The sequence below is a fragment of the Pelmatolapia mariae genome, linkage group LG5 (genome assembly GCF_036321145.2).
Source record: "Pelmatolapia mariae isolate MD_Pm_ZW linkage group LG5, Pm_UMD_F_2, whole genome shotgun sequence".
NCBI lineage: Eukaryota > Metazoa > Chordata > Actinopteri > Cichliformes > Cichlidae > Pelmatolapia > Pelmatolapia mariae.
This window is the reverse complement of record NC_086231.1, coordinates 9,380,863-9,404,394: the sequence shown is the minus strand read 5'-3', so window position 1 is coordinate 9,404,394 and position 23,532 is coordinate 9,380,863. Positions and strand designations below refer to the sequence as shown.

The 23,532-nt window shown below is 39.0% G+C and overlaps 1 protein-coding gene across 2 annotated transcripts in view; it reads left to right on the top strand.

The window, feature by feature from the left end:
- LOC134627475 (plexin-A2-like) overlaps positions 1-23,532 on the top strand; it is an 84,825-nt gene that overhangs the window by 51,551 nt on the left and 9,742 nt on the right. The window contains exons 12-26 of one of the 2 annotated variants that reach the window (XM_063473578.1): positions 704-903; positions 2,429-2,580; positions 3,602-3,719; positions 4,257-4,393; positions 4,923-5,090; positions 12,792-12,885; positions 14,233-14,472; positions 15,553-15,696; positions 16,134-16,368; positions 17,442-17,584; positions 18,941-19,209; positions 20,841-20,907; positions 21,286-21,432; positions 22,383-22,542; positions 23,364-23,467. In XM_063473578.1, the coding sequence (XP_063329648.1) occupies positions 704-903; positions 2,429-2,580; positions 3,602-3,719; positions 4,257-4,393; positions 4,923-5,090; positions 12,792-12,885; positions 14,233-14,472; positions 15,553-15,696; positions 16,134-16,368; positions 17,442-17,584; positions 18,941-19,209; positions 20,841-20,907; positions 21,286-21,432; positions 22,383-22,542; positions 23,364-23,467 (2,378 nt within the window). Of the gene's footprint in view, positions 1-703; positions 904-2,428; positions 2,581-3,601; positions 3,720-4,256; positions 4,394-4,922; positions 5,091-7,297; positions 7,440-12,791; positions 12,886-14,232; positions 14,473-15,552; positions 15,697-16,133; positions 16,369-17,441; positions 17,585-18,940; positions 19,210-20,840; positions 20,908-21,285; positions 21,433-22,382; positions 22,543-23,363; positions 23,468-23,532 lie in introns of those variants that run through there. The other variant, XM_063473579.1, reaches the window with a different exon arrangement.

Sequence of the window (23,532 nt, the reverse complement as noted above, 5' to 3'; positions counted from 1 at the left end):
CATCTATCACTGCCATACCAGAGAAGTGTAAAGCACTCAATCTACAGGGTATAGATGGGTCATAGAGAGCACTTGAAGGCTCCTGAAGGGCCTTGAGAGAAAGTTCACAATAGCAGGGAGTGTTATCAAAGAGCACCCAATCACTTGTACACCTGAAGGGGTGAAGGATGATTTTTCATATTTGCTCAGCTTGGCTCTTACTGTTGTTTTTGGTTTCTTGTCCATCATCCTGCACGGAAAGGTGCTTGTCAGCTGTCATGGTGGGTGGTACATTGAATACATCGCCATTGACCAAAATATATGCATGCCATGAATTTTAACAGGCCTTGCTGTTATTTAAGGAAGTTCATTTACATGGGCATAAATAAAGGTTACTTACTGGAAAGGATGTAAAAGGCAAACTTCAAAGAAGGGTTTATTGGATTACTCATGATCTTTTTCTTAATCCTTGAAATAGGCCATGTGCATAAACATGCCTTATTAAATTATTTTTATTGAATACACGTGATGACTTTGCAGTTATTTGTGGCGATGACAGTAAAAACCAACAGTTTGAGTTTGTGTTCTCTTTGTTATTTGATTACATTTTTTAGTTTACCAAATTGCACTCCCTGCTGGTCGAAATTTTGGTGCGTGTACAGTATATTTTATAGGTTTTCATATATTACAGTATTGTTACACTGTTGTCTCTGTTATCCTACAGTGCATCTCTACAAATGCAGTGCCCTGCGGGACAGCTGTGGCATGTGTCTGCGGGCAGAGAGGAAGTTCCAGTGTGGCTGGTGTAGCGGTGAGGGCCGGTGCACCATGAAGCAGCACTGTCCTCCCATTTCCCCTTACGCTAGCCGCTGGCTGGATCTTTCTGCCAGGAATGTCAAATGCACCAACCCACGCATCACGGAGGTCTGTGGCTCATTAGTGCACTTGGGTTGCCTGTTGCTGAGCCATTCTATTGAGCCAACAAGCTTAAGCATATGGTGAATTAAAATAATGCAAACACAGCTAAGTAGTTAATTAAGTGGTTAGCTAAAAAGGAAGTTAGTTTAGAAGTGGTTTCTGGGACCTGGGTACAAATTTGTAGGAGTTGTGTGTTTTTTCTGCATCTGCTTTTCAAGATCCAGCGATTTATAAGTAAACGTTCTATTTAATTTCTTTTTAAAATGAGAAGGAAATAGACAAAACAACTCATTGCATTAAAATAGCTCCATCACTATCATGTTTCAAAACATGTCTGTCAGAGAAACTGAGTTGAACCAGGTTATTATAGTGGATAAAATACCTGATTTTGCTTCTATTTGCCATTACAGCAAGCGAGACATAGAGACACAGGTTGATAGACTTTAGAGCGACAAAAAAAATCTAACTCTATTCGAAGATTTTGAGAAGTTACTTTCCGAAATCACATCTTTTATCTGTACATAATACTATCCGAAATCCACATGCCAGACACCTTTTTAACAAATACAAGTAGTTCATACTGTACATATCAATAACTAACTCTAATTTTCTCTGTGGCCAACTTCCAGTTTTTCTTCCAAGTGCTTGTTTACCTGAGCCCATCTTACATTTTGTTCCATACCAGCTGAATACCCTAAGTGCTTGACAGCTAAACGTATTCAGTCTGTTTAGAAAGTGATGATGGATCTTTTATGTCACAAACTCCTGTTCATTCTCTTGAATGAGGCGCAGTGGGTCAGGCACAGAGATGCAAGGCTCTTCCACTTCAAAGAGCCGGGAGCCTTTGATGTCCCTGTCACATTATTGGGGTTTTTGAAGGAGCTGCAGCCGAATGAATCAACTACTGAGCGCTGCTTGGGAGTGGAGGGAGTGTTGCTCCGGCATTGCTCCTGTTCTGTTCTGTAGGTCCAAAGGTTTCCTGCTGGGATGGTTAACTTGACACTGGAAAGGGCTGTGAATAGGTTTTCTCAAGGCTTTGTTATTCACTGCATTATTCATTAAAGTTTGCTTGGAATTATGGTGGATTTCAAGGTTTTCTGAAGAGACCCAGTTGCTATGAAAGCTGAGCATTTCACACACAGACTTATGGTATATTTACTTAATATTTGCTTCCCAAGAACAAAGAAAGGCTACATAGATCCAGTTTTAAGTTTTTAAAGTGTGATTCTACTATTCCACATATTATGGGACAATATTTCTTGATCAAAATAGCCAAAAGTCTATATTTTAAGGCAGTGCTCACAGCCAAATTTTTAGTAAGAACTTAAAAAGTGTTTGCATTTTCTGATAATTAAAATTCTTTTGGGTTTGGCCAAGTTTAACTCTCTTTATAGCATCTTTTTCTCCAGTATGGAATATTGAATGTTCATATTATTTATGTGGAAAATAATATACAAAAATGATTCAAAAAATATGTACAAGAATAAAACTTTATCAAAGAATATTTATTTAATTCCTCTCTTCTATGTAGGTGAACCCAGTTGCTGGACCTTTGGAAGGGGGCACCCTGGTAACAATCCAGGGCTTGAACCTAGGTCTATCCTTCTCTGAGCTGGTTGGTAACGTGGAAGTGGCAGGAGTGCAGTGCACACCACAGGAGGAGGGATACATCACTGCAGAACAGTAAGAGAAACTCCTCCCCTCCAGTACTAATAAATAGTACTGATATATTACTATTAAATAAATGCGTGCACTCTATCTCCTTCTTTCTACATTTTTTTCCATAAAGACACTAGCACATTCTGAATAAGCTGGATACTCTGTGATGCCTCATCAGGTTGTAGGATTGTGCATGGGTCTTTGTATTGCTCTGGTGCAGTCAGAGCCAAAGGAAGAGACAGTCTTTGTGTCATTGTCGTTATAAGGCTGTCGGCACAGCTGTAATTGAAATGCGTTGCATGTCGCTGACTGGAGGGACAATCTGTTAGCCATGTGTTTCTCTCACAGCCATGTAATGCAATTGGGCTCAGGCTGCAGGGACTTTATTTATATCCTTCTAAAAAAAAGGGGGGGGGGGGTAAAAAAAAAGAAAAAAACATGCCAGCAGAAAATTGGAAAACTCACGTGATGTATGAATAGAAGGGTTGGGCAGGGACGATTCATTGGGTGCTCTTATTGTATCGCAGGACAAGTTTCTTGTGCAGAGCTGTGCATTTGGCAGGGCCATTCATTTGGCACAAACAGTGCTTTAAAACATGGCATTACAGCTGTTACTACCATTAATTTCAGCGTGGGGTCAGTTGCTATAATGACTTATTCATGGCGTACTTTATCTTATTGACCTGACAGGCAATACTGATTTATTGAAGAATCCACTATGTTGTCATGGTAACCGGAGGTAATGGTGGGTGGCAATCGTGCTGGAGATGGGGAGGGGTGTAGTTTATCATTTGAGTTATACTGCTGTTATAGGTTTCCCATTCAGAAGAAAGATGGGCTTCTGTATTGACCCACAACTTCCATGAAAGTCTACCTCAATCACACCGGCCATCTTCCGGCAGTGCACTTCATAACAAATGTGATGCAGTGCAGTGATTCTTCTGTGTGTATGCCTGGATGCTGCTATTACTATTATGCTCGATGCCTGTGGTTTTGTGCACCCACATACATATTTTTGGTTTTTTTTACTTTTTTGTCTTGAAAGGATTGTATGTGAGATGGATGCAGCTCCTGAAGGAAGTACTCCAGGTCCAGTTATGCTGTGTGTTGGCGAATGTAGACCAGAGCTACGAGCACAATCTTCCCAGCTCTACTCCTTTGTGGTAACTCTGACACTGAAACACGTGTAACTTGTCCACTTTTTCCAAAATAAACGCAAAGTGTTTGTATGATTGTAGGTAAAAGCTAACCAGTTTGATCAGTTCAGGCAACTGCAATCATCAACTGGCAAGGAAGAGAATAAGACTCTCAATGCATTTTAAGTGCAGCACAGACTGTGCACAAGACAGTTTAAAAAATAATTAGGAATGACTTTTCAACTGTGGTATTTTTGTTAATGGCTGATGAAAACAATGTTCTGGTTTATTGCACCTTATCCCAAAGAGGGCTCTGTTTCTGAGCATGTGGTGTAGTATTACTCGTTTTTAAAATAATTATAGCCTTGATAGTCAATAAATTATTAGACCTTGGTCTACCTTTTATAACAATTTTGCTCTTAACTTTTTAGTTCTACAGAGACTTACTGAGCCAAGCATGGAAGAACAGGGTTTATCAGAATCACACAGTTAATAAGACATATTGTATTCTGCGTTGGAACGTATGCTAAATGAAACATGAATGATTTTCTTTTTCTTCCAAAGACCCCTGCAATGTTGGCACTGACTCCAGGCCGAGGACCTGAATCTGGGGGCACCAAGGTCACTGTAGTCGGGGAGAATCTAGGAGCTGGCAGTACTGTTAATGTGTACTTTGGTAATCAGACATGTGAGCTATACAGGTGAGTAATATAACCCCTTGACATCATCTTAATCTCACATTAAAAATGATTCCTGACTCACAAACACTAAATTTAGATTGCCTCTGCACAATATTAAAGATTTAGCCTTCACTAATATCAATTAAAAACTGTATGAGGTCACTCTTTTAAAAAAGCACACCTTTGATACAATTATGTGTCTGTGCGTTAAATTAAAAGTCTTTGATGATTTGTGAGGAGATGATGAAACTCACTGTAGTAAGTTTTGTTCTCTGTGTATTTATAGATATCTATTTAAAGTTCAAAATGCCTCACATTGTAGCAGTCAGGTGGGTGAGGCAAGGAAGCCATTAATTTGAGCACCCTCTAATTACAGTGTTCCATCCCTAATGTGTCTGTAACGAGGAAGAGATGGGACAGACTGTAATGAATCCTCTCCTCTCACCGTAATGCGCATGGCTCATAGTGACGTGAAGTCTGCCACTGCAGCACTGAGCGGGCAGTCACAATCAAAGGCATGAATAAATCTCTCGTTTGGTAATCTCACCAGGAGGACCAAGTCAGAGATTGTGTGCTTCTCTGCTCCATCGGTGACTGGAGCGGGGCCAGTGCAAGTCAGTTTGAGTGTTGACCGCGCCAAGGTTCCTGGAAGTCTGACCTTTGAGTACATAGAAGACCCCACAGTACAGCGCATTGAGCCCCTGTGGAGCATTACCAGGTAACATAAAAAAATTAAGTACTGAATAAACGCTGTTACTAGCCTAATCAGAGGAACATGTCACAATTAAAAAAGTGCAAATGATCTCATCTTGCAAGTGACAGTTTTCATGTTGCAAAATGTGTTGCAGATGATGTATGTGTGAAAGAGGACTTCATGCACTTCATGTTTAACTGTTTTCTGTCTGCTGTCTGAACAGCATTAAAATCATAAATATCCAATACTTCATTTAGATTAAATCAACACCGACACACAAGTTGTGAATCTATGTGTAAAGTCAGTGGCACAGAAAAACTTGTACTATGTGTGATTCACTTTTCTCAAAAAATGGGTACAATTCCCATAAAGTTTCCTTTTTATGAAGCCTATAATGTTCAGTTTTTATTGATGCTGTCACAGAGGTGTTAATTTAATTATATGGACCGTGGTAACAGTAATAGTTTTGTGCTGGTTTATACCGAGAGCCGTTTCTAATGTTCTGCCCCCCTCATGCATGTAACCTGAAAGGATAAAAAAATAAAAACACTTCTGAACATAAAGAAGTCCAAGACAACAACACAATATTATGAAATACAGATGTTGTTCCAGGACTGCACTGCACAGATAAGCTTCAGTGTTCATTGACTAAAGCCCAATCCCTCTTGGCCCATCACTTGGCCCTAGTCCTCCCATTTCTTTTGGCAACGGAGGAGTAGTGGTCCTTTAGTCCTCTAACCAGGGCGTAGAGGACAATTTAGACAGCTAGAGAACAACTACCCTTTTAATACCCAAAGAAACAGGACACCCTACATTATTTGTTAAAACTAATCAATTCTGACCAAAGTAATGTGGCGCTGGCTTTCTTTGTCAAGAAGCAGGTAATTTAGGTGTTAAGCTCCATTTACTCCTATATATATTGAGAATTATCTCACAAACAACTCCTACGTGAATTGAAGCCACACTGTAAAATGTAATTCTAGCTGTTTGTTATTTCAACATATTATTCTATATCAGTTTGACGATAGATGACTGAAGTTGTTGTTATAACATAGAATTACAAGTTAAAAACGTCCCAATTACACCAAAAAAAGCTAACTTGAAAACTCATGTCCAGCTAAATCAGAAACTTATGTGAACTTGACAATGTGGGTAAGTTGAGCACAGCAGGATTCAAAACTGCCTCACGTGACTGCTACCGAGGTGCATCATGGGGAATTGGCGGTTAACGACATGCTCACTTTACTTGGACGTTTTCTAATCGTCTTCTTTGGAATATGCTTTCAAGGTGAGTAACATTGGTTATAACTATAAGGAAAGAGAGCTACAAAAGTTGGAACATGTTTTGAATTTATGGCATGACGTGTGTTTTTCTCTTTTACCGAAATGTTTGCTTTAGCTAATGTAACTTTAGCCGACAAGGTCCAGCTTGTGTGTCATGACCAAACTTGACCTAATAAACTGACATATGGCCTTTTTTATGGGTTTAATGTGGCGCTGAGCAAATCACAAGTATTGTGCCGCTAGCTTTAAGGTTGTGCACTCAACCACTGTTGCGATATTAGCAAGCTAACTCAGCTAATTAATAAAGCTTATTTCATATTGTCTCTGTACTTGTAAATTCCTTTCAAGTTCACAGGCTGTTGTATTTTGGTGGAAGTTCATTTTGGCAATATTTCCAATAACTGGCTGGGTTCAAAAAGACCTTTTTGGCAGGACTCGGATGCTTGTTGTCATCTGTTTATCCCTATGTAATCACTTAAGGTGTTATTAACTGCTGCATGCTAAGCTGCAAGAGTGCACTGAGGACAGGGACAAAATATGGTCTACAAACCAGCATTATATTAGTTTTTATCAGATAGTCCTCCAGTGTGCTTATTTTTTGCTTTAATTATATTGTGCAGTTATTTGTTACCCTGAAATGCTTTATGCTTAACAACAGTTCACTATTTTGACTTATTTTTGAACTCTTGTGATCAGTATGACTAGATTGTGTGAGTTTCCATACTAAACGAGCTGTAGTGATAAAATAATTGGCATCAGAGACACTGATTTTTGGCATGGTATACTGCAGAAGTTTTTTTTTTTTTGCATAATTTACCTTTTAATTAAACTGCATTCTCTGTATTGTAACAAAACTAACATTGTTTATATGTCAGAAAATTAGCAAACATGAATAAATGGCGAAAACAATATAATTATAACATATATTTTTATTTTACTTATTTTAGGTCTGTGAAGCCAAACTTGATGCTGGGGATTTATTTTTGTCAGTGGAGTCAAATGGTAAGTTACAATTTGTGCATTTTGTCATACTGGAAACACCTCAGATTATATTGTAATTTAATAGCTCTGTAGAACAAATCATATAAAGATTGTAGTGTCAGGGTACTTCTTAAGAAGTAATATGGCACTATTGATGATCACATGCAGGTGGCATAAACTAAATATTCAGACGTGTTACCAACAAATGATTCATTAACAAAAGCAATGGAGCAGACTGTTTAGGTTCTTGTGGTTGTAATAACATCCATAACTGCAAGTTTGTCATTAATTTATTTTCACAGGTCTAGATGATCACATTTGACTTTGTCATTTAAATGAGGTGGACTTGCAAACTTTGCGCTCTTTGGGGTAAATTGCTGTCCACTACATATACACAGAATCTGCACAGTATTTCAGATCTAAAAAGGGAGTATGTAATGGACCTGCTGGCTTTAATGTAAAAAGCCTGTTGTGTAACTTTAATGAGGCAGTTGGACTAAAACAGTATTGCTCATCAAGGTAAACATCTGAGGAATAAGGAAACTGTTACTTGTCCTTTTACTCAGTGTTCTTTTAATCGCACGTTTACTAAAGTTTTACATCACATAAGTCATTTTCACAATCATTCTACTTTAAAAGATTTCAAGACAGAGCTTATTGTTCTCTGAACTTCCTTGTTTGCTGAACGGCAGGTAAAGTGCATCTTTTTGTTTGTTTGCTTTTGTGTGTTTGTGTTTTCTCTAATGGGCCTCAGATGACTGTTTGCTTAAATTTGGGTCTCAAAGAATCTTTTTTTAATTCTGCCTGTACTCTCCACCCCTCTTCTTCTATTGCTCAGGTTGAAGCAGAATTTGCCCGTCTTACATCTGTTGACCTGAAAGGGTTCCTTTTTGCTGTGCTTGACCATTATGGAGAGGTTCGTGGAGCTGTACAAAATCAAGAGCGGCATAGAAAGGCTAACTAGGCTCATAAGATGCTTCGGAGATGATGTAAGTGTTCAACTGCGAAATCTAATCCTTTGTTTAAGTTTTAGGTTATCCAGTTCAACTGATGAACTCATTGAAAGAAAGCTGATAAGTAAAGTCTGTCATCATATTTCACAACTGGACATTTAGTGTGGTAACTTTTACAGAATCTATGTATATTGGTGGTAGGTTGGATATCATATTCTACTTGAATGTCCTGATAAGCCTGATTCAAAATCTCCAATGATAATCATATATTGATGGAATTATGCATCAAAAAGCTGTGAATTTGGAGCTGTCTACATGCTTCATAAACACTGTTTAAAAAGTGTTTTTGTTTTCTTTTTGACTTCTTTGACCAGAGCCCTACACAAAGGAAGAGGACAGAGGACCTCATTTTCTAAAGGAAGATCCCTCACACACTTTCAAGACTGTGAAGGTTAGCATTGTTTCTTTTAGTAAATTTAATAATGACAGCACCACAGTGGATTTTAAATTAAAAAGTACATGTGTACTTTTTCCTCACCAAATGTATTATTACAAGATCTTTGACACTGGATTTGGTCTGGGTTTCAGAGAAACTAACTGGCAAGCTAGCATTGATATTATTAGTGTCTTGTGTTTATTCATGTCTTCACCAGGGTCTTTGACATTTCGCTGCTGTACTGTTCACTTCAGCTTTACGTTTGATTTCTCACATTGTATATTGTAATGGCAGAGATATTAGGATATTTAAGGGGCTGCAGTGGCTGCTACAGCTGTGGGGGGCAATACTTTGGTGAAATGTCCTGGACCCTGGAAAAGAGACTGTGTAGACTGGGTAAGCAATTAAAGGTTACTGGCCGAGAGTCATTGGGCAGCTGGGTAAAGGTGGATGTTGATATTCAGTGCCAATTATGCAACCTGTTCAGCCATGTCTATATGCTCTTTTTTCATGCTGTTAATATAGGGGGAAAAAATAAACTTTAATCAATAAACTGATTAAAGAAGCATTGTCTATGGAGCCATAATCTGATCCTGTAGTGTAGCTGCAGTTTGCACATTTCATGTATTCTCAGCCAGATTTGGTTTAGAGCACAGCCAATATTTAGCATAAGTAGATTTAAATTCACACACTGGTGATGGCAAGCTACATTGTAGCCACAGCCACCCTGGGGCGCACTGACAGAGGCGAGGCTGCCGGACACTGGCACCACCGGGCCCTCTGACCACCACCAGTAGGCAACAGGTGAAGTGACTTGCCCAAGGACACAACGACTGAAACTGTCGGAGCCAGGGCTCGAACCGGCAACCTTCCAATTATAAGACAAACTGTCAACTCTTGAGTCACGATTCAGTCATCCACCCATGTGTGTGAATGACTGAATGTGTAAAGCACTTTGGAGTCCTTAGGGGACTAGTAAAGCGCTATACAAATACAGGCCATTTACCATTTAAATTGAAAATTTTGTTTGAATTCTGCAATTGAAGACATGCTCAGTTATTTATGAACATGGTCTTTGTTTAAAGCAAGAAATGGATTTGTAACATGGGGGTGCATATCTCATTCTGAAAAAACTTTAACAACTAATAAGTGTTACCCAAAGCCAATCACCATCATCCAAAGCATCAGTATGGCTCTTCTTTGGAAAGACATGAATTGTTAAGCACACGGGATATTGTGTAATTGTAATTGTGTAATTTTTTTTTTTTTTTTTTGTCTTTGAACCCTTTTATAGCCGACAGGTATTGAAGACACGTTTTCTAAGAGGATGAAAGTTGGCATTGCGATGGTGAAAGAAGAAGACATCGATGTGTTGGTTGTCCTTGAGGCAGCAGTAATCCTGTCTAATCTGAGGGATGTCTCAAGTGCCATTTCCATGCTGATGGGCCTTCTTTTTGCCCTCAACATACACTATCCAAAGGAACTTAAGGACATCTTTGAAGTCATTCAGAACATCCTAATGAACATTGGTGGAAGGCAGTGCATCTCACTAGTGCATGGTCTAAGAAACAGACTCTTGCAGAAAGCCATGCAGAACTGTAATTGTATGATCCTTAGTGTTAAGGACAGTTTTTATTTTACTGTTTGTTTTTTTTATTCTTGCAAGTTCTCATTCTCACTTTTGTATGTCACTAAATGACTACACTTTACATTCCAGATTAGACAATTACTCATTTGTTCATGGTTTAAGAAACTTATGTGAACAACAATATAATGCTGGACTTTGCAGATGCTTATCTCATGCAAGTCAGTAGTTTTTCCTTTGTTTTGCAATTGAGCAGACTCAAACTAATGTTTCTGAAATATCCATATTATCAAATGTTTCAGAAGCATGCAGTCATTTTCAGAGATATTGGTTCTGTGGAATTTGTTGCAATTGTAAACGAAGACAAATACAAGAGTTTGATGTCTTAGTTGTTATAAACTGATCTTTACTGTCACTTATCAAAGGTTTTGTACTATTTTAATATTTCAAGTTTTATGCTAACAGGTGTGACTGAGCACAATGAAGTTTAAAAATTTTGTAAATGTAAAGAATAACTTTTCTAAAATAGCAAGTGTCCGTTGATACATTACATTAATGCAGACTTTATGTTGTTACTTCACAAGAATCACTACTGCTCCTAGAGTATTGGTCAGAATTTCATCTTCACCCAAACTGGGCTCAAGACCAAGTTCAAATTTATTGTTTCACAGGGAGCAGCCTTTGAGTTTTGATGGATTGTGAGCCTGATGAGCTACGTCACTGATTTTTCTGTTTCTCAGATGACTAAGATGGCACAATAAATGGTGAATGTTGGGTGCTCATGAGTAATTGTCTTGTCATGTTCTTAAAACAAACTTTCTGTATGAAATGATCAGATAGACTTTAATGGAATCTGTGGGGTTTTATTTTTTTTCTGTAAACAACAGAAAATTAATTTAAAGGAATGTAGATATTTAAACCTGAGATCTAAGATAAACCTAACAGGTAGTTTTGCTGAAATGGATGTTAGAAAGCCAAAAAAAACAAAAAACAAAACTTAAGATGTTTAATACACATTTTTCTTTACATCCAGTCAATCAACTCTGATAATTAAAATGAAACTGATTTACAAGTTCACTCAGCTACCTTAAGGAGCTCAGTTAATTAATAAACTTAAATCAACTTAGCTAACAGATTATGTTAGTTAAGCTAAAATAGATTCCTAAGTTAAAAGAACTACTAAAGTATTTGAATTAACTAAAAAACCCAAGTCAACTGAACTAGGACAAGAGTTTAAACAATAGATTATTTTAATTTAGCTGAAAGGGTTTTCCCAAGTAAAGATGACAATTAAAGGAGTTGAACTGACTAATAAATCTCAGTCAACTAAACTAAGATGAAAGTTTAGACAACATGTGATTTTTCATTAAGATAACAATTGGTTGTGTTATAAGAACAAACTCTATTTCTTGACTTAACTTAAAATTTTAAGGCAGCCCTTTACCTCATATTTTTAAGTTGAAACAACAAGTTATATTTTACAGTGCAGTTTCGGTACAATGGGATTAATAATACAGCTCTTCATAGAAAGTCTCCCAGGAAATCTGAGAGTTTGGCAATACTGTCAGGGTTGCAGAGATATTATCAAGTCACTAGCCACAACATTGTTATCTATATAAACAATCATAGTCGAAACCCCCCCCCCCAAACAAACCGTCTTTGAATCAAATATTCACGATTCTACATGAATGAGTTCTATGCAGTTAATATTACAATAATGAACCTGCTACATGAACATTTCTATCGCAGTTGAAGCGTGCACTACCTGGACTCTGCTAAATAAAAGATGGCACTTAATTTGAGTTAGGGTGGGATTACTCGGCACTACGTCCCTGCAGATTAGACTTCAGAGAGACACCCTGGCCCTCAGCCTAGTGACAGGAGGAGCTTTGTGGAGCTGCAATCAAGAGCCCTCATCATGAATGTGCATTCCCACTATGAGGCACTACAAGCTTAGGTAGCCTTTGAAGTGTGAGAAGAGAAGGATTGGCACTCTGTCAGGCTGACTCGACTGACCAGTTTTTCTAAGCATTTTTCCTCCTCTCCTGTATTTTGACCTCTTTGTCTCACTTTTCCGACTTTCTACTTCCACATTTTTCTAAGCTCGCACTGCAGTTCAGGTTATTCAGAGATTAGAGCGCGTTGTTTATTTTAATCACATCTAGCACAGATATGTAAACAAGCAGCACCTGTATTCGTGCTATGCCAGTCTCGCAGTTATGGATGAATATAAAATAGCAGCCAGCTGGTTCTCCGTTTGATCTGTCCAATAACAAAGCCTGAGCTACTATCCCAGCTATACCTCCTCAAGCCTGCATTAATGCAGGTTTTCTGGGAAATGTTTAAAAACACTGATGTCTCTGTGGTTATCATTCTAATTTAAATCATGATGAAAAAGCAGCAGCATTTCAGCAGGTTGCTTTATGAGCATTGTGCACGTATGTGCTTGTTTGAACAATAAATATGTATTTCTTTCCTCTGAACAGTGGACACACCACTCTGACTGTGACTGGCACCAATCTGGATGTAGTTCAGGAACCACGCGTCAGAGTCAAATATGCTGGACATGAATCTGTCAATGTGAGTGTAAAAACTGCTGATTTATAGTTATATTTAGTTTTTAAAAATCATACGTCAATAAATTGACTCTAAATCTGTGATTTGTTATGATTGTATTTAGACAGATTCAGTGCTGTAGTATAATCATTTTTATAATGTGATTGAAGAGGAAGAGGTTTGGGGGAGGAAAAAAGAAATTAGAACAGGTTTACATAAAGGATCATTCCAAAAGAAGATTTTTAAAAATGATATGGATGAACAACTCACTTTTGGAGGTGATTTATGGAGCTAATTCTGCTCGCCTGAACTGCTCAGGCAGGTCGCTCAAAGTGATTGATTGTTATAAAGTGTTGGGACCCTGTTGGCAAAAGACCAGGGTCCTTTGGGAGCAAGTTTTCCACTTCTTACTAGTCATGGATTTGCTTTAGGACTGCACCCTGGCAGAAAAGATAACTATTGCAGAGATGCCAGAGGGAGAATGATGGCATTATTTGCTTGCACGAATGTAAGAGAAAACAAGGAACTTCAGTTTTTGTGTTTGATAAATTAGGGTGTTTTTATGTGGAACATGTTGTATGTGAGAAGTTTGCCCAGAGCCAATTAAATGATGTGTTAACGATGCCAGCCCAAATTTTCAGCCAGTCAATTAAAGCTGCATGTTCTACAGTGTTACTGGCAAAGCTGAGATCTGAAGGGATTAAAGTTGAACTTTAACCCGAAACGGCTGCTAGAAAAGGGTCACTGGTGAATTTAATGAGGGCAGCATCTTTATCACACATATCTCGAAAACATAACTGGAATTACTTGAAAATGTTAAGAATCACAAAAGCATTTAATTTACTTCAAATAGCTTTCTGTAAAAACTAGATCTGACTAAAGCTAACTAGAAACTGGTGTCAAGCTGGTGAAATTTAAAGGGACAGCTCATTTTTAAAGGAGACTTTGAAGAAGTATAGGGACGAAAAAGCCCACAGAATTGCACTCTAGTAATCGAGTGATTGGCTTAATATGAAACAGATTCTAGTAGATATTATTCTGTTAATATGCAAGTTGAATAGGATTTTAAAGGGTCTAACATCTGGATGTTCGAAATAACAGGATAGTTATTAGTAGTATAACATTTGGGCACGAAGGGAGACATCTGTTCAGATCTATTTAGCAAAAGTGGTTCCTACATATATAAAAACTACAAGTGGTGCTTCATTAATTGCTGTACTTAATTTTCCTTTGAGGTTAAATGAAGATATAAAACTTGTATATCATAATACGTACAGTCTGGCTGCTGTAATATTTCACTCACTACGTTGTCAGGTTGTGGATAATGTGGTTTTAATGTAACTTAAAAAACCTGATCTGATTCTTCTCCAGGTGTGCAAAGTTCTGAACACAACCACCATCAGCTGCTTTGCTCCATCTCTGAAGGTGGAGTACACCACAGACCATGAGACAGTGAAACATGCGGATGAGTTTGGATTTGTCTTCAACAATGTCCAAGCTCTGCTCACCTATAACAACACAAGCTTTGTCTACTACCCCAACCCTTACCTGGAGCCCCTCAGCCTTTCGGGTGTTTTGGAGCAGAAACCTGGAGCTCCCATCATACTCAAAGTAAGTTGATGGAGAGCTTCCCAGACATGAGTCTAGTTTCATTTCCCATTTCAGAGTAAGGCAAAACCTTAAAAACAGTAAGTGGCTTTCATAACAGCATTTGTTTTATCTTCAGTACACATAACCTAATGTAATTTTATCCTTATGCTCAGTGCTATAAATAGTCTGTTGCTTCAGTGATCAAAAAAATCGTATCCCATTTGATCAGATTTTATTTCTTCCACACACATCAACCCCTCTGTTTCCCCATTAATTTTTATGCCCTTTTTAATAAATATTTCAGACCATGGTGGACATAACTGCTGACTTTTTCTGTCTGATGTTCTTCTCCCTGTGAACTCAAATGCTTCCTGTCAAAGAACGGACAACACTTCTTTTGTACTTTTTAAAATAATTTTTTTTCTGCCTTACTTTTCTTCCCTTTACTTCATGTGCCACTGCAAGGAAGTTAAATCTTTAGCTACGTTTGCCAAGAGAGAACAGCATGGCATATTGGTTTGTGTCTTGAAGTAATCTGCCTTTGTTAGCTAAAATAATTTAGCAGCTTTCTTGCAAAAAAAATGACTCTGTGGCAGTCCACAGTGCAGTACAGAAACTGACAGAAAGCCTTCTTTGCAAGACAAAAGCCAAGGCAAAGGGATGTGATCAGTGCTGTTTGTTTTGTCTCTCAGCAAGAATATGCAAAAACTACCCAAGCTGAATTTCATAAAACTTGGTGGAAAGGTGCAGAATGGGGACCAAAAAAGCCAATTAACTTTTGGTTCTCTGCAAACTTGCAAAGTAGCGCCTAGGCCCTGGCAGGTGATGTGCTCTGTGAATGCCCTTATAGCTGATTACACTAACTCCACTGATGCATAAACATTGAATGATGCTAAAGCATACTATTTTTCTGTTGAACAGTTACTTGTCTGGTCAAATAGTTCATGCACAGAATCGTGTTTTTAATTGGATCTCTTAGATCAAACAAACATTGTTTTTTTTAAGATTCTCAGTACAGAGTTTTGGTTTAATGTATGAGCTGTTTGGTCTTAAAATGTGAAATGTGCTTGATATATTTTAATTTTATATTATATGTTGCAGGGACGTAACCTGGTGCCATCTGCATCTGGTGGAGCTAGGCTCAACTACACGGTGCTGATCGGGGATACACCTTGTTCTCTTACTGTGTCGGACACTCAGTTACTCTGCGAGCCACCAAACCTCACCGGGCAACACAAAGTCCTGGTCAGTTTCAACTCTGTGCCTATCCGGCAATTCTCTGTCTGTCTGTTCATCTGTTTCCCTGTCTGCATGAATGTGGGTCACTCTCTGTAGGTCAGTGCTTGTCTGTATTTGTGGGTCATTGACAGGCTTTCACTTAGTCGTTGGTTTTCTGTCATTGTTTGTCACTCATGGTCTAGTAGGTTCCAAAGTAGAGAACATTGCCTTCTACAATTATTGACATGCACTCTTGCAAGTATTGACAGTAGAGCTATTAAAAGAAAAGTAAGCGTGTGTGCCTGGATATTAGTTTATTCAAAGGCAACTATACAGGCAAATCTTTAACATTTGATGCGATCTTTGTATTCATTTATTTTTTGGCTTTGCCTTTTTTTTGTACATGTTTTAAAGATTTTATTGAAAATCTTTAAATCTTTAAATTTTATCGTGCAATTATTCAGGTTCAAGTTGGCGGACTCCACATCTCTCCAGGAGAGGTTCACATCCGATCCGACAGCCTGCTCACCCTTCCTGCTATCCTCAGTATCACAGCTGGAGGAGGGCTGCTCCTCATCATCGTTGTAATAGTTCTGCTGGCCTACAGGCGGAAGTCACATGAGAATGACCTCACTTTGAAGCGCCTGCAGATGCAGATGGACAATCTGGAATCCAGAGTGGCTCTGGAGTGCAAAGAGGGTCAGTACGAACTAAAAGATAAAAATATCTTAAATCCGCTCAATCATATTCCCAAATTAACATGAAATTTATAATTGCATTATATTGTTTTAAAAGCTTATGTCAGAATTATGTGTACAAAATGATTTACAGTGCGGTGAAAAAGCATTTTCCCGCTTCCTGATTTCTTATTTTATTGCATATTTGTCACACATGTTTCAGATCACATGAGAGCTCAGATAACCTGAGATGTGAAAAACATAATCCTCCCTCTTTGTTAAATCGTGAATTAGCTGTGATTAACCACATTTTGTGAAAAGCTGACTTCAATTTCACTAGCTACACTCAGCCTTGACAGGACTCTTTCTGACAAATTGAATGTGCTAAAAGATCACAAAAAGAAACACATCATGCCACAATCGAAAGAAAAATGAGAAACAGAGCCACTGACATCAGTCTAAAAAGGGTTACAAAAGCATTTCTAAAGCTTTGGGACTCAACCAGACCAGAGTGAGAACATGGAAGAGTGCATTGATGACTTGTCCAAGAGGTCACAAAAGAACCCAGACAGCATGTAAAGACCTGCAGGCCTCTCTTGCCTCAGTTGAGGTCATTGATTAATGATTCAAAAATAAGAAAGAGACTGAGCAAAAATGGCATTCATAGGAGTCCTCCAAGTTGAAAACCACTGACAACCAAAAAGAACAAAGACACATCTGCCAGAAAACATCCGGATGATCTCCAAAACTTTTGGGAAAATATTCTGTGGATAACTTTTTGCCCTTAATAAATGAATCATTTGAAAACTGCATTTTGTATTAACTCGGATCATCTTAGGCTAACAATAAAGCTTGTCTGATCTAATACATGTAAATATGACAAATATGCAAAAAAAACCACCAAAAACTAGGCATATGCTTTTTCACAGCACTATATAAGGTGGCTTAATTAAAAGATGAGCAAAATTATAGTTAATATTCAAGCTATAGATATCTCATTTCAAAGATGCAAATGTAAAGGTTTCTTATTTGGAATTACTGTCTTACACTACTAAAATGTTGGGCAAAACATTTTATACATGTGTCATTATGCAGCCTTTGCAGAACTACAGACTGACATCAATGAATTAACCAGTGATCTGGACAGAGCCGGCATTCCCTACTTGGACTATCGCACTTATGCCATGAGAGTTCTCTTCCCCGGTATTGATGATCATCCTGTCCTCAGAGAACTGGAGGTGAGGAACCTTTGAAGAAGAGGCTGCAACACTTGAATGCAGTGTCAACCATTTTTCTGACGTCTTGACCTTAAAGCTTCAGTATACTCCAAAAATAATTGCTACTGGCTTTTTGGCCAAAGCTGTCAAACTGTCTGTGGGAATATTCACATCAGTTTGAGGTCAAAAAGTTCTGGACCACTGCCCATAAAAAGCAAAAGAATATACCTGATTAAAATTTGACTGCACTCTATTTCAAGGTCACTTCCAGTGCTCCTGCTATTTTCACATCCCTGACCGGTAGGCCTGTTCAGACCACTTGAACTTGCACATTTGTAATGCCTGCTGAATCTGCTCCACTGTGTCAAAACACCAACCATGCAACTTGATTTCCATTTTCGGGAAGAGAATGGGAAGTAGTGTGAGTGGAGACTGTGGCTTTACAATTGACTGGTGCTACTCCTAACCTGGGGCGCCTTCTTCTAGCTTGGGCACTGTGGAGACCAAACTCACCAGCAGTAATTATCCTTGACATAAAGGTTGAGTCAGTTTTGCAGAGAAGTTGATTTTTGCTTTCGAGTTCGAAGTCCCTGCACATAAGTGGACAGAAAGGGACTTCAAGGAGGAAATCTACTGTAAAACAGCTGCAAAGCTGTCAATGGTGCAGACCTTCACAAGAAGTGTCCTTGTAGCCAAATTTTATTAATTTTTTACATTTAAGTGGAGTTTATGACTGCAACTCATACTGGGAATGTTTTGCTTCCATTAATCTCTGAGGCTTCTACTGGGTTTGAAGTGATTTCTTTTTCTTAAAATGTATTTGAAAGAAGTGTTTTCATTATTGTCTCAAAGGATAGGCAAATTATTTAATTTTTGAGGCATTCTCTATTCAGTTTTTAAGAAAATCTGGAGAAAAAAAAAGTATTTGGCTTTTAATTTTTTGTGTAAAAAAAGAAGAAGCTTAGAATGTAAAGGTCATGGCTGATGTTACCAATTAAAGATAGTTTAATCAAGATATTATTAGGGTACAAATTATAGCACTTCTTAAGAACCATTTAACTCTCTAGAAATCCTCTGATTGCACTTGACACATAACAAAGGTTCTTTATTTAGTGCAAAAAAGGTTTTTATTAATTCTTATATATTCCTTTAAATCTACACTTTTAATGGTGGGGCAGTTCTCTACGCATTTGCATAACCTTCACTCACTTCTAGGCAAAGGCTTTAGCAACACCAGTAATTCTGGTTTGTACCGACCCTTTGAAGGGGAGAATTTTTACTCTGTTTTGTATTTCTGTTATAACTCATCCATGAGTGTGTACCATCTAATGAGCGCACTCACCTTTCTGTGTGTGCAAAAATGCATGATGCGTGCAGGTGCCAGGGAGCGGACAGGCGAATGTGGAGAAAGCCTTGAAGCAGTTTGCTCAGCTGGTGAATAATAAGGTTTTCCTGCTGACATTCATACGCACACTGGAGCTGCAGCGCTCCTTCTCCATGCGTGACCGCGGCTACGTTGCCTCGCTCATCATGACCGCTCTGCAGGGACGGCTGGAGTATGCCACAGACATCCTGAAACATCTGCTCTCAGATCTTATAGAACGCAATCTGGAGAGCAAGAACCACCCCAAACTACTCCTACGCAGGTAAACCAAATCATTCACAGTGCTAAAACCCAATTAACAAAAAGCTGTGTAACATAAAGAGTTATTTTTTGTCAGCTGAAAACTTTCATTTCCAGTTCTTTGGTAAGATGTAAGATGCATAAATTTAAGGTAAAACTGCAGAACAGAACAGAACAGAACATGAATTCATTTATTTAAATTGATATCAGAGAGAGTGGTCCTACTGAGCCACAGTCCTGTGGCTTTTGTGGACAAAGCAGAATTTAGATCTCTAGTCAGATCTCAGCTGTGCTTGCAGAAAAGAAGAAATCAATTGTTCTTCAAGATTTTTAAAGAAAGTCCCTAAAAGCTAGACATACAAGAAAGTCAGAAATTTGAAAAGCCCATTAAATTTCGGTTGGGAGGTCATGTCGGGTACATCATTCAGTTTCGCAACACTGGACTCCCATTTCTCTGTAGTGAGAAGATTTAAACTAGAGATTTTTTTCGGTCACAAACCCGACCAATTCTGATCAATGCTGCTTATCTTTTGGCATAGATAATTCCTTTGTGCATTGTTCTTTCCGGCCCAGTTACTCCACTTCTGATGGTTGAATAACTAGGCCAGTAACGGGAAGCCCACCTTTGTACAGCTTTGTTTTGTGCAGCAGTGTGAAACATCCGCTATGAGTCTGAGAAACAGGATGCCTGAGCAGACAGGTGAAAGACAGGAGTGTTAAAAGTGATAGAGAGTGGGAGGGACTGGCAGAGGAGGAGAACCTAATGGGGAAGAGTGAGTGCAGCGGCAGCAGAGTTGTTGTCAGTCTGACTTATCTTCTGTGTGCCACTCATGAAACATTCAGCTGTAGCTCACATTTCTTTCCCCATCACCTCTCCTCTTCCTCCCTTCTCTCGCCTCTCTCCCTTTTTCCTCCACCTCTGGTTATCTGCCGATTGTTTTCCCAGTGCTGAGACCGGCCTACTGAATGTTTCATGAGGTCTTAAAAAAAGGGGGGGGGGAGGGGGTTGCTCTCACAATCTGACGCACACTCATTAAATATAAGGATGAGTTCACATGGGAGCTGGTACAACAAGAACTTGTTAGCCCAAACATGCAGCTCTTGCGGAAGCACTCTAAAGTTTAATGGGACGCCGTCAACAGTCGATTCAGTGCAGGTTAAGATTGAAATTTGGGTAAGAACAAAAGAAAAGTGCGACAGGTTTGGGACACGGAATTTGTAGCTAAAATGCTGTAGGCCTTGGATCGGATTTAAAAATTGCCACAGAAGTATTTTTTTTACATATTTAGTTAGAATATATGACAGTAAATCATAAAATTTTTACCCATCTGGACTCATGTAAAGTAGCTAAGTGCAGACACTGCAAGGAAGAAACAGAGTGACTCAAAGTGGCCATCAAACTTGTCTCTAAGCAATTATGTCATGACCCAAAAATGCTGGGCACTAGCAGCACTTAACCTAAAGTCTGCTGGAGTCTGGGTCCTTCGAGACCAAGCGGCTATATCATCAGAACTCTCCTTGTTAAATTTTTCTTTGGTTTCAACAATGCCAGGCTCTTCTACGTCTTAAATTATAAAGAATAATCTGACCACTCCAGCTCTCAGAGGGGTGCCGTTTGCTAATAAATGAGTCCACTCTCTCTTTGTCTTACAGAACAGAGTCAGTGGCAGAGAAGATGCTGACAAACTGGTTTGCTTTCTTGCTCCACAAATTTCTCAAGGTAAAATGAAATCCTTCTCACATCTTACTGCTAAGATGGTGAGAGCTACTATGGCTTCGCTTAAAGTTATTTGCATTGATTCTGAAATAGACTGCTGTGCATGTTTTTGTTGCGGCTGTGATTTTAAATGCCTAATATCGATGTGTTCTAACAACACCCTGGAAGGATAATGGTTACCTGCGAGGTCAAACATGTCTCCAGCTTTGTATAAAAGCTCAATTTTATTATGTTTGATGTGTCATGCTCCAGTTACTCAGTCTCATCACCTCTGCTGATGAATACTGATTTCCATCCTTCCCTTCACTACTTTTTTTTTATGTCTTCTTTTCCTTTCTCCCACCTTTCAACCTAATCCCTGGGTTCTTTTCCAAAACAAAGGAGTGTGCTGGCGAGCCTCTCTTCATGCTGTTCTGTGCCATCAAACAGCAAATGGAGAAAGGACCCATAGACTCCATCACAGGAGAGGCACGCTATTCCCTGAGTGAAGACAAACTCATCCGCCAGCAGATTGAATACAAGACGTTGGTGAGTCACAAAGACATGGATAGAGAGAGAGAAAAAAAACTCTCTACCTTTTGTCTGCTTTAATTTTTGCACATCTCTTGGCAAAGTGCCTTGACAGATCCCCAGAAATGTTGAATATGCCAAGGCTGTGGTTATAATTTGATGATTGCTTTGAATGTTTGCATACCTTTGATAAAATGAAATAAACATTCTTGCATAGCCAGATGCCCATTTCGTTAAGCTTAAAATTCAACAAAACTTTTTCGAAAAAGTTTTTTTTCTCTCTCTTTTTTGAGAAAAAAGATCTGATGAGACATTTTTAACCTTTGCTTGATTTTATCATATTAAATAACATCATGTATAGCTATACTGCTTCACTGCAAATTCCATTTTTAAAGAGGTTCACACACTTGCCTCAAAACCCTGTACAACAAATATCCTTTTTAATCAAACACTGCTTCCACTGGACATCGTTCACCCAAATTAGTGAAAAAAAAAGATTATTATATTAGCTACCTTTACAATTACAAATATTAGACTGAGTCTATATAAGCTTAACCGTCATGTGCTAAACCAGTACATTCACGAGGTAAGACTACCTGGATAATGCAACATGTCTCTTTCTTTTACATTTCTTTTGAAATGAAGCCAGCTGGGTTCCTCCAGCGCCCCATCAGAATAAGTTCCCCCTCAGGCTTTAGCTGCATGGCAGAGCCAGCCAGCGACAGGATGACACCTCTCTGATCGCCATGTCGGAGATTCTGAGAGGCTGTGTCTCATTACTTGTTTAATGCCCCTGCCAGAGCTGCACAACCACATCCTGGAGGTGTGAAATTACATTTCTGGCCAAGATGCTCTCCACCAGGACAGTTTGGTGAAGAGCAGGTAATGAAAGGACTTCCGTATCAAGCAACACATTTCTCTCTGCCTCCTTCCTTTTCTTCCCCCTTCTCTCTATCCTGGATCTCCAGACGCTGAGCTGTGTGAACCCCGACAATGAGAACAGCCCAGAAATCCCTGTCAAGGTGCTCAACTGTGACACCATTACCCAGGTAAAGGAGAAGATCCTGGATGCAGTGTACAAGAACATGCCGTACTCACAGCGGCCACGGGCTACAGACATGGATCTAGGTGAGGCTGCACAGAGTGCAATCCCATTGTGAAGGAATAATTTCAGTACAGTAATTGTGTTATATATTTTGAGGCAAAACTAAGATTGCACTATTTCTGTGGCACATCACATGTGGAATAATGACAGCTGGGGAAAACAGAGCAGAAATCGAGCGTGCCAAAAGAGTTATCACATATATTTCACTGAAGACTTATGACATCTAGAAAGGGCTCCACATCAGTTTCAAGACTCCCCCCCCACCCCCCCTTACCTGTTTACAGCCCTAATCAGAACAACACTCTAACACTGACGTTAAACCGTTCTGACAGTGCACCTACACCTAGGCTTACGCCCACAACATGTCATCCAATACCGAATGACTCGGCACAAATCCAACTGACATGCACCTTCAAAGGCAGTAAATAAGATAACTTGTAGGTAGTGGCTGATCGTGCTTTGGGCTTGTAGTGTTATACCCTAAGGGGCTTTTCCAGGCTAGGGATTTGAAGAGGATCAGTTTCTCTTTGTTGCTTTGGGCAGCTTAAAGCTCTGTGAAGACACTGTCATTTTTATTTTGTTCACAGAATCACAATCACTTTAATTGTCAAGTAGAAATGCACAGGAAGCTGTCTTGGTGACACTTTGGTTGCTACACTTGACAACTTGCAGAGTTTCAAAGAATAAAATATAGTGCAAAAGGATAACATGACCTCAACTGCAGCGCCAAGGGGCAGACAAATGATCGACATTTGACAATATGTAACTGTCAAAAACTTGGGATACCAACATTCTTCAAAATGCCATATGTCACACATTTATTATTGATTGTATTTTCCTACAGAGTGGCGGCAGGGCAGAACAGCTCGAGTGGTTCTGCAGGATGAGGACATCACAACAAAGATAGAGAGCGACTGGAAGAGACTCAACACCCTCATGCACTACCAGGTCTGTTAATAACAATGATACCACGACTACAAGTAAAAACTGATTTTTGAGCTTATGAATAATTC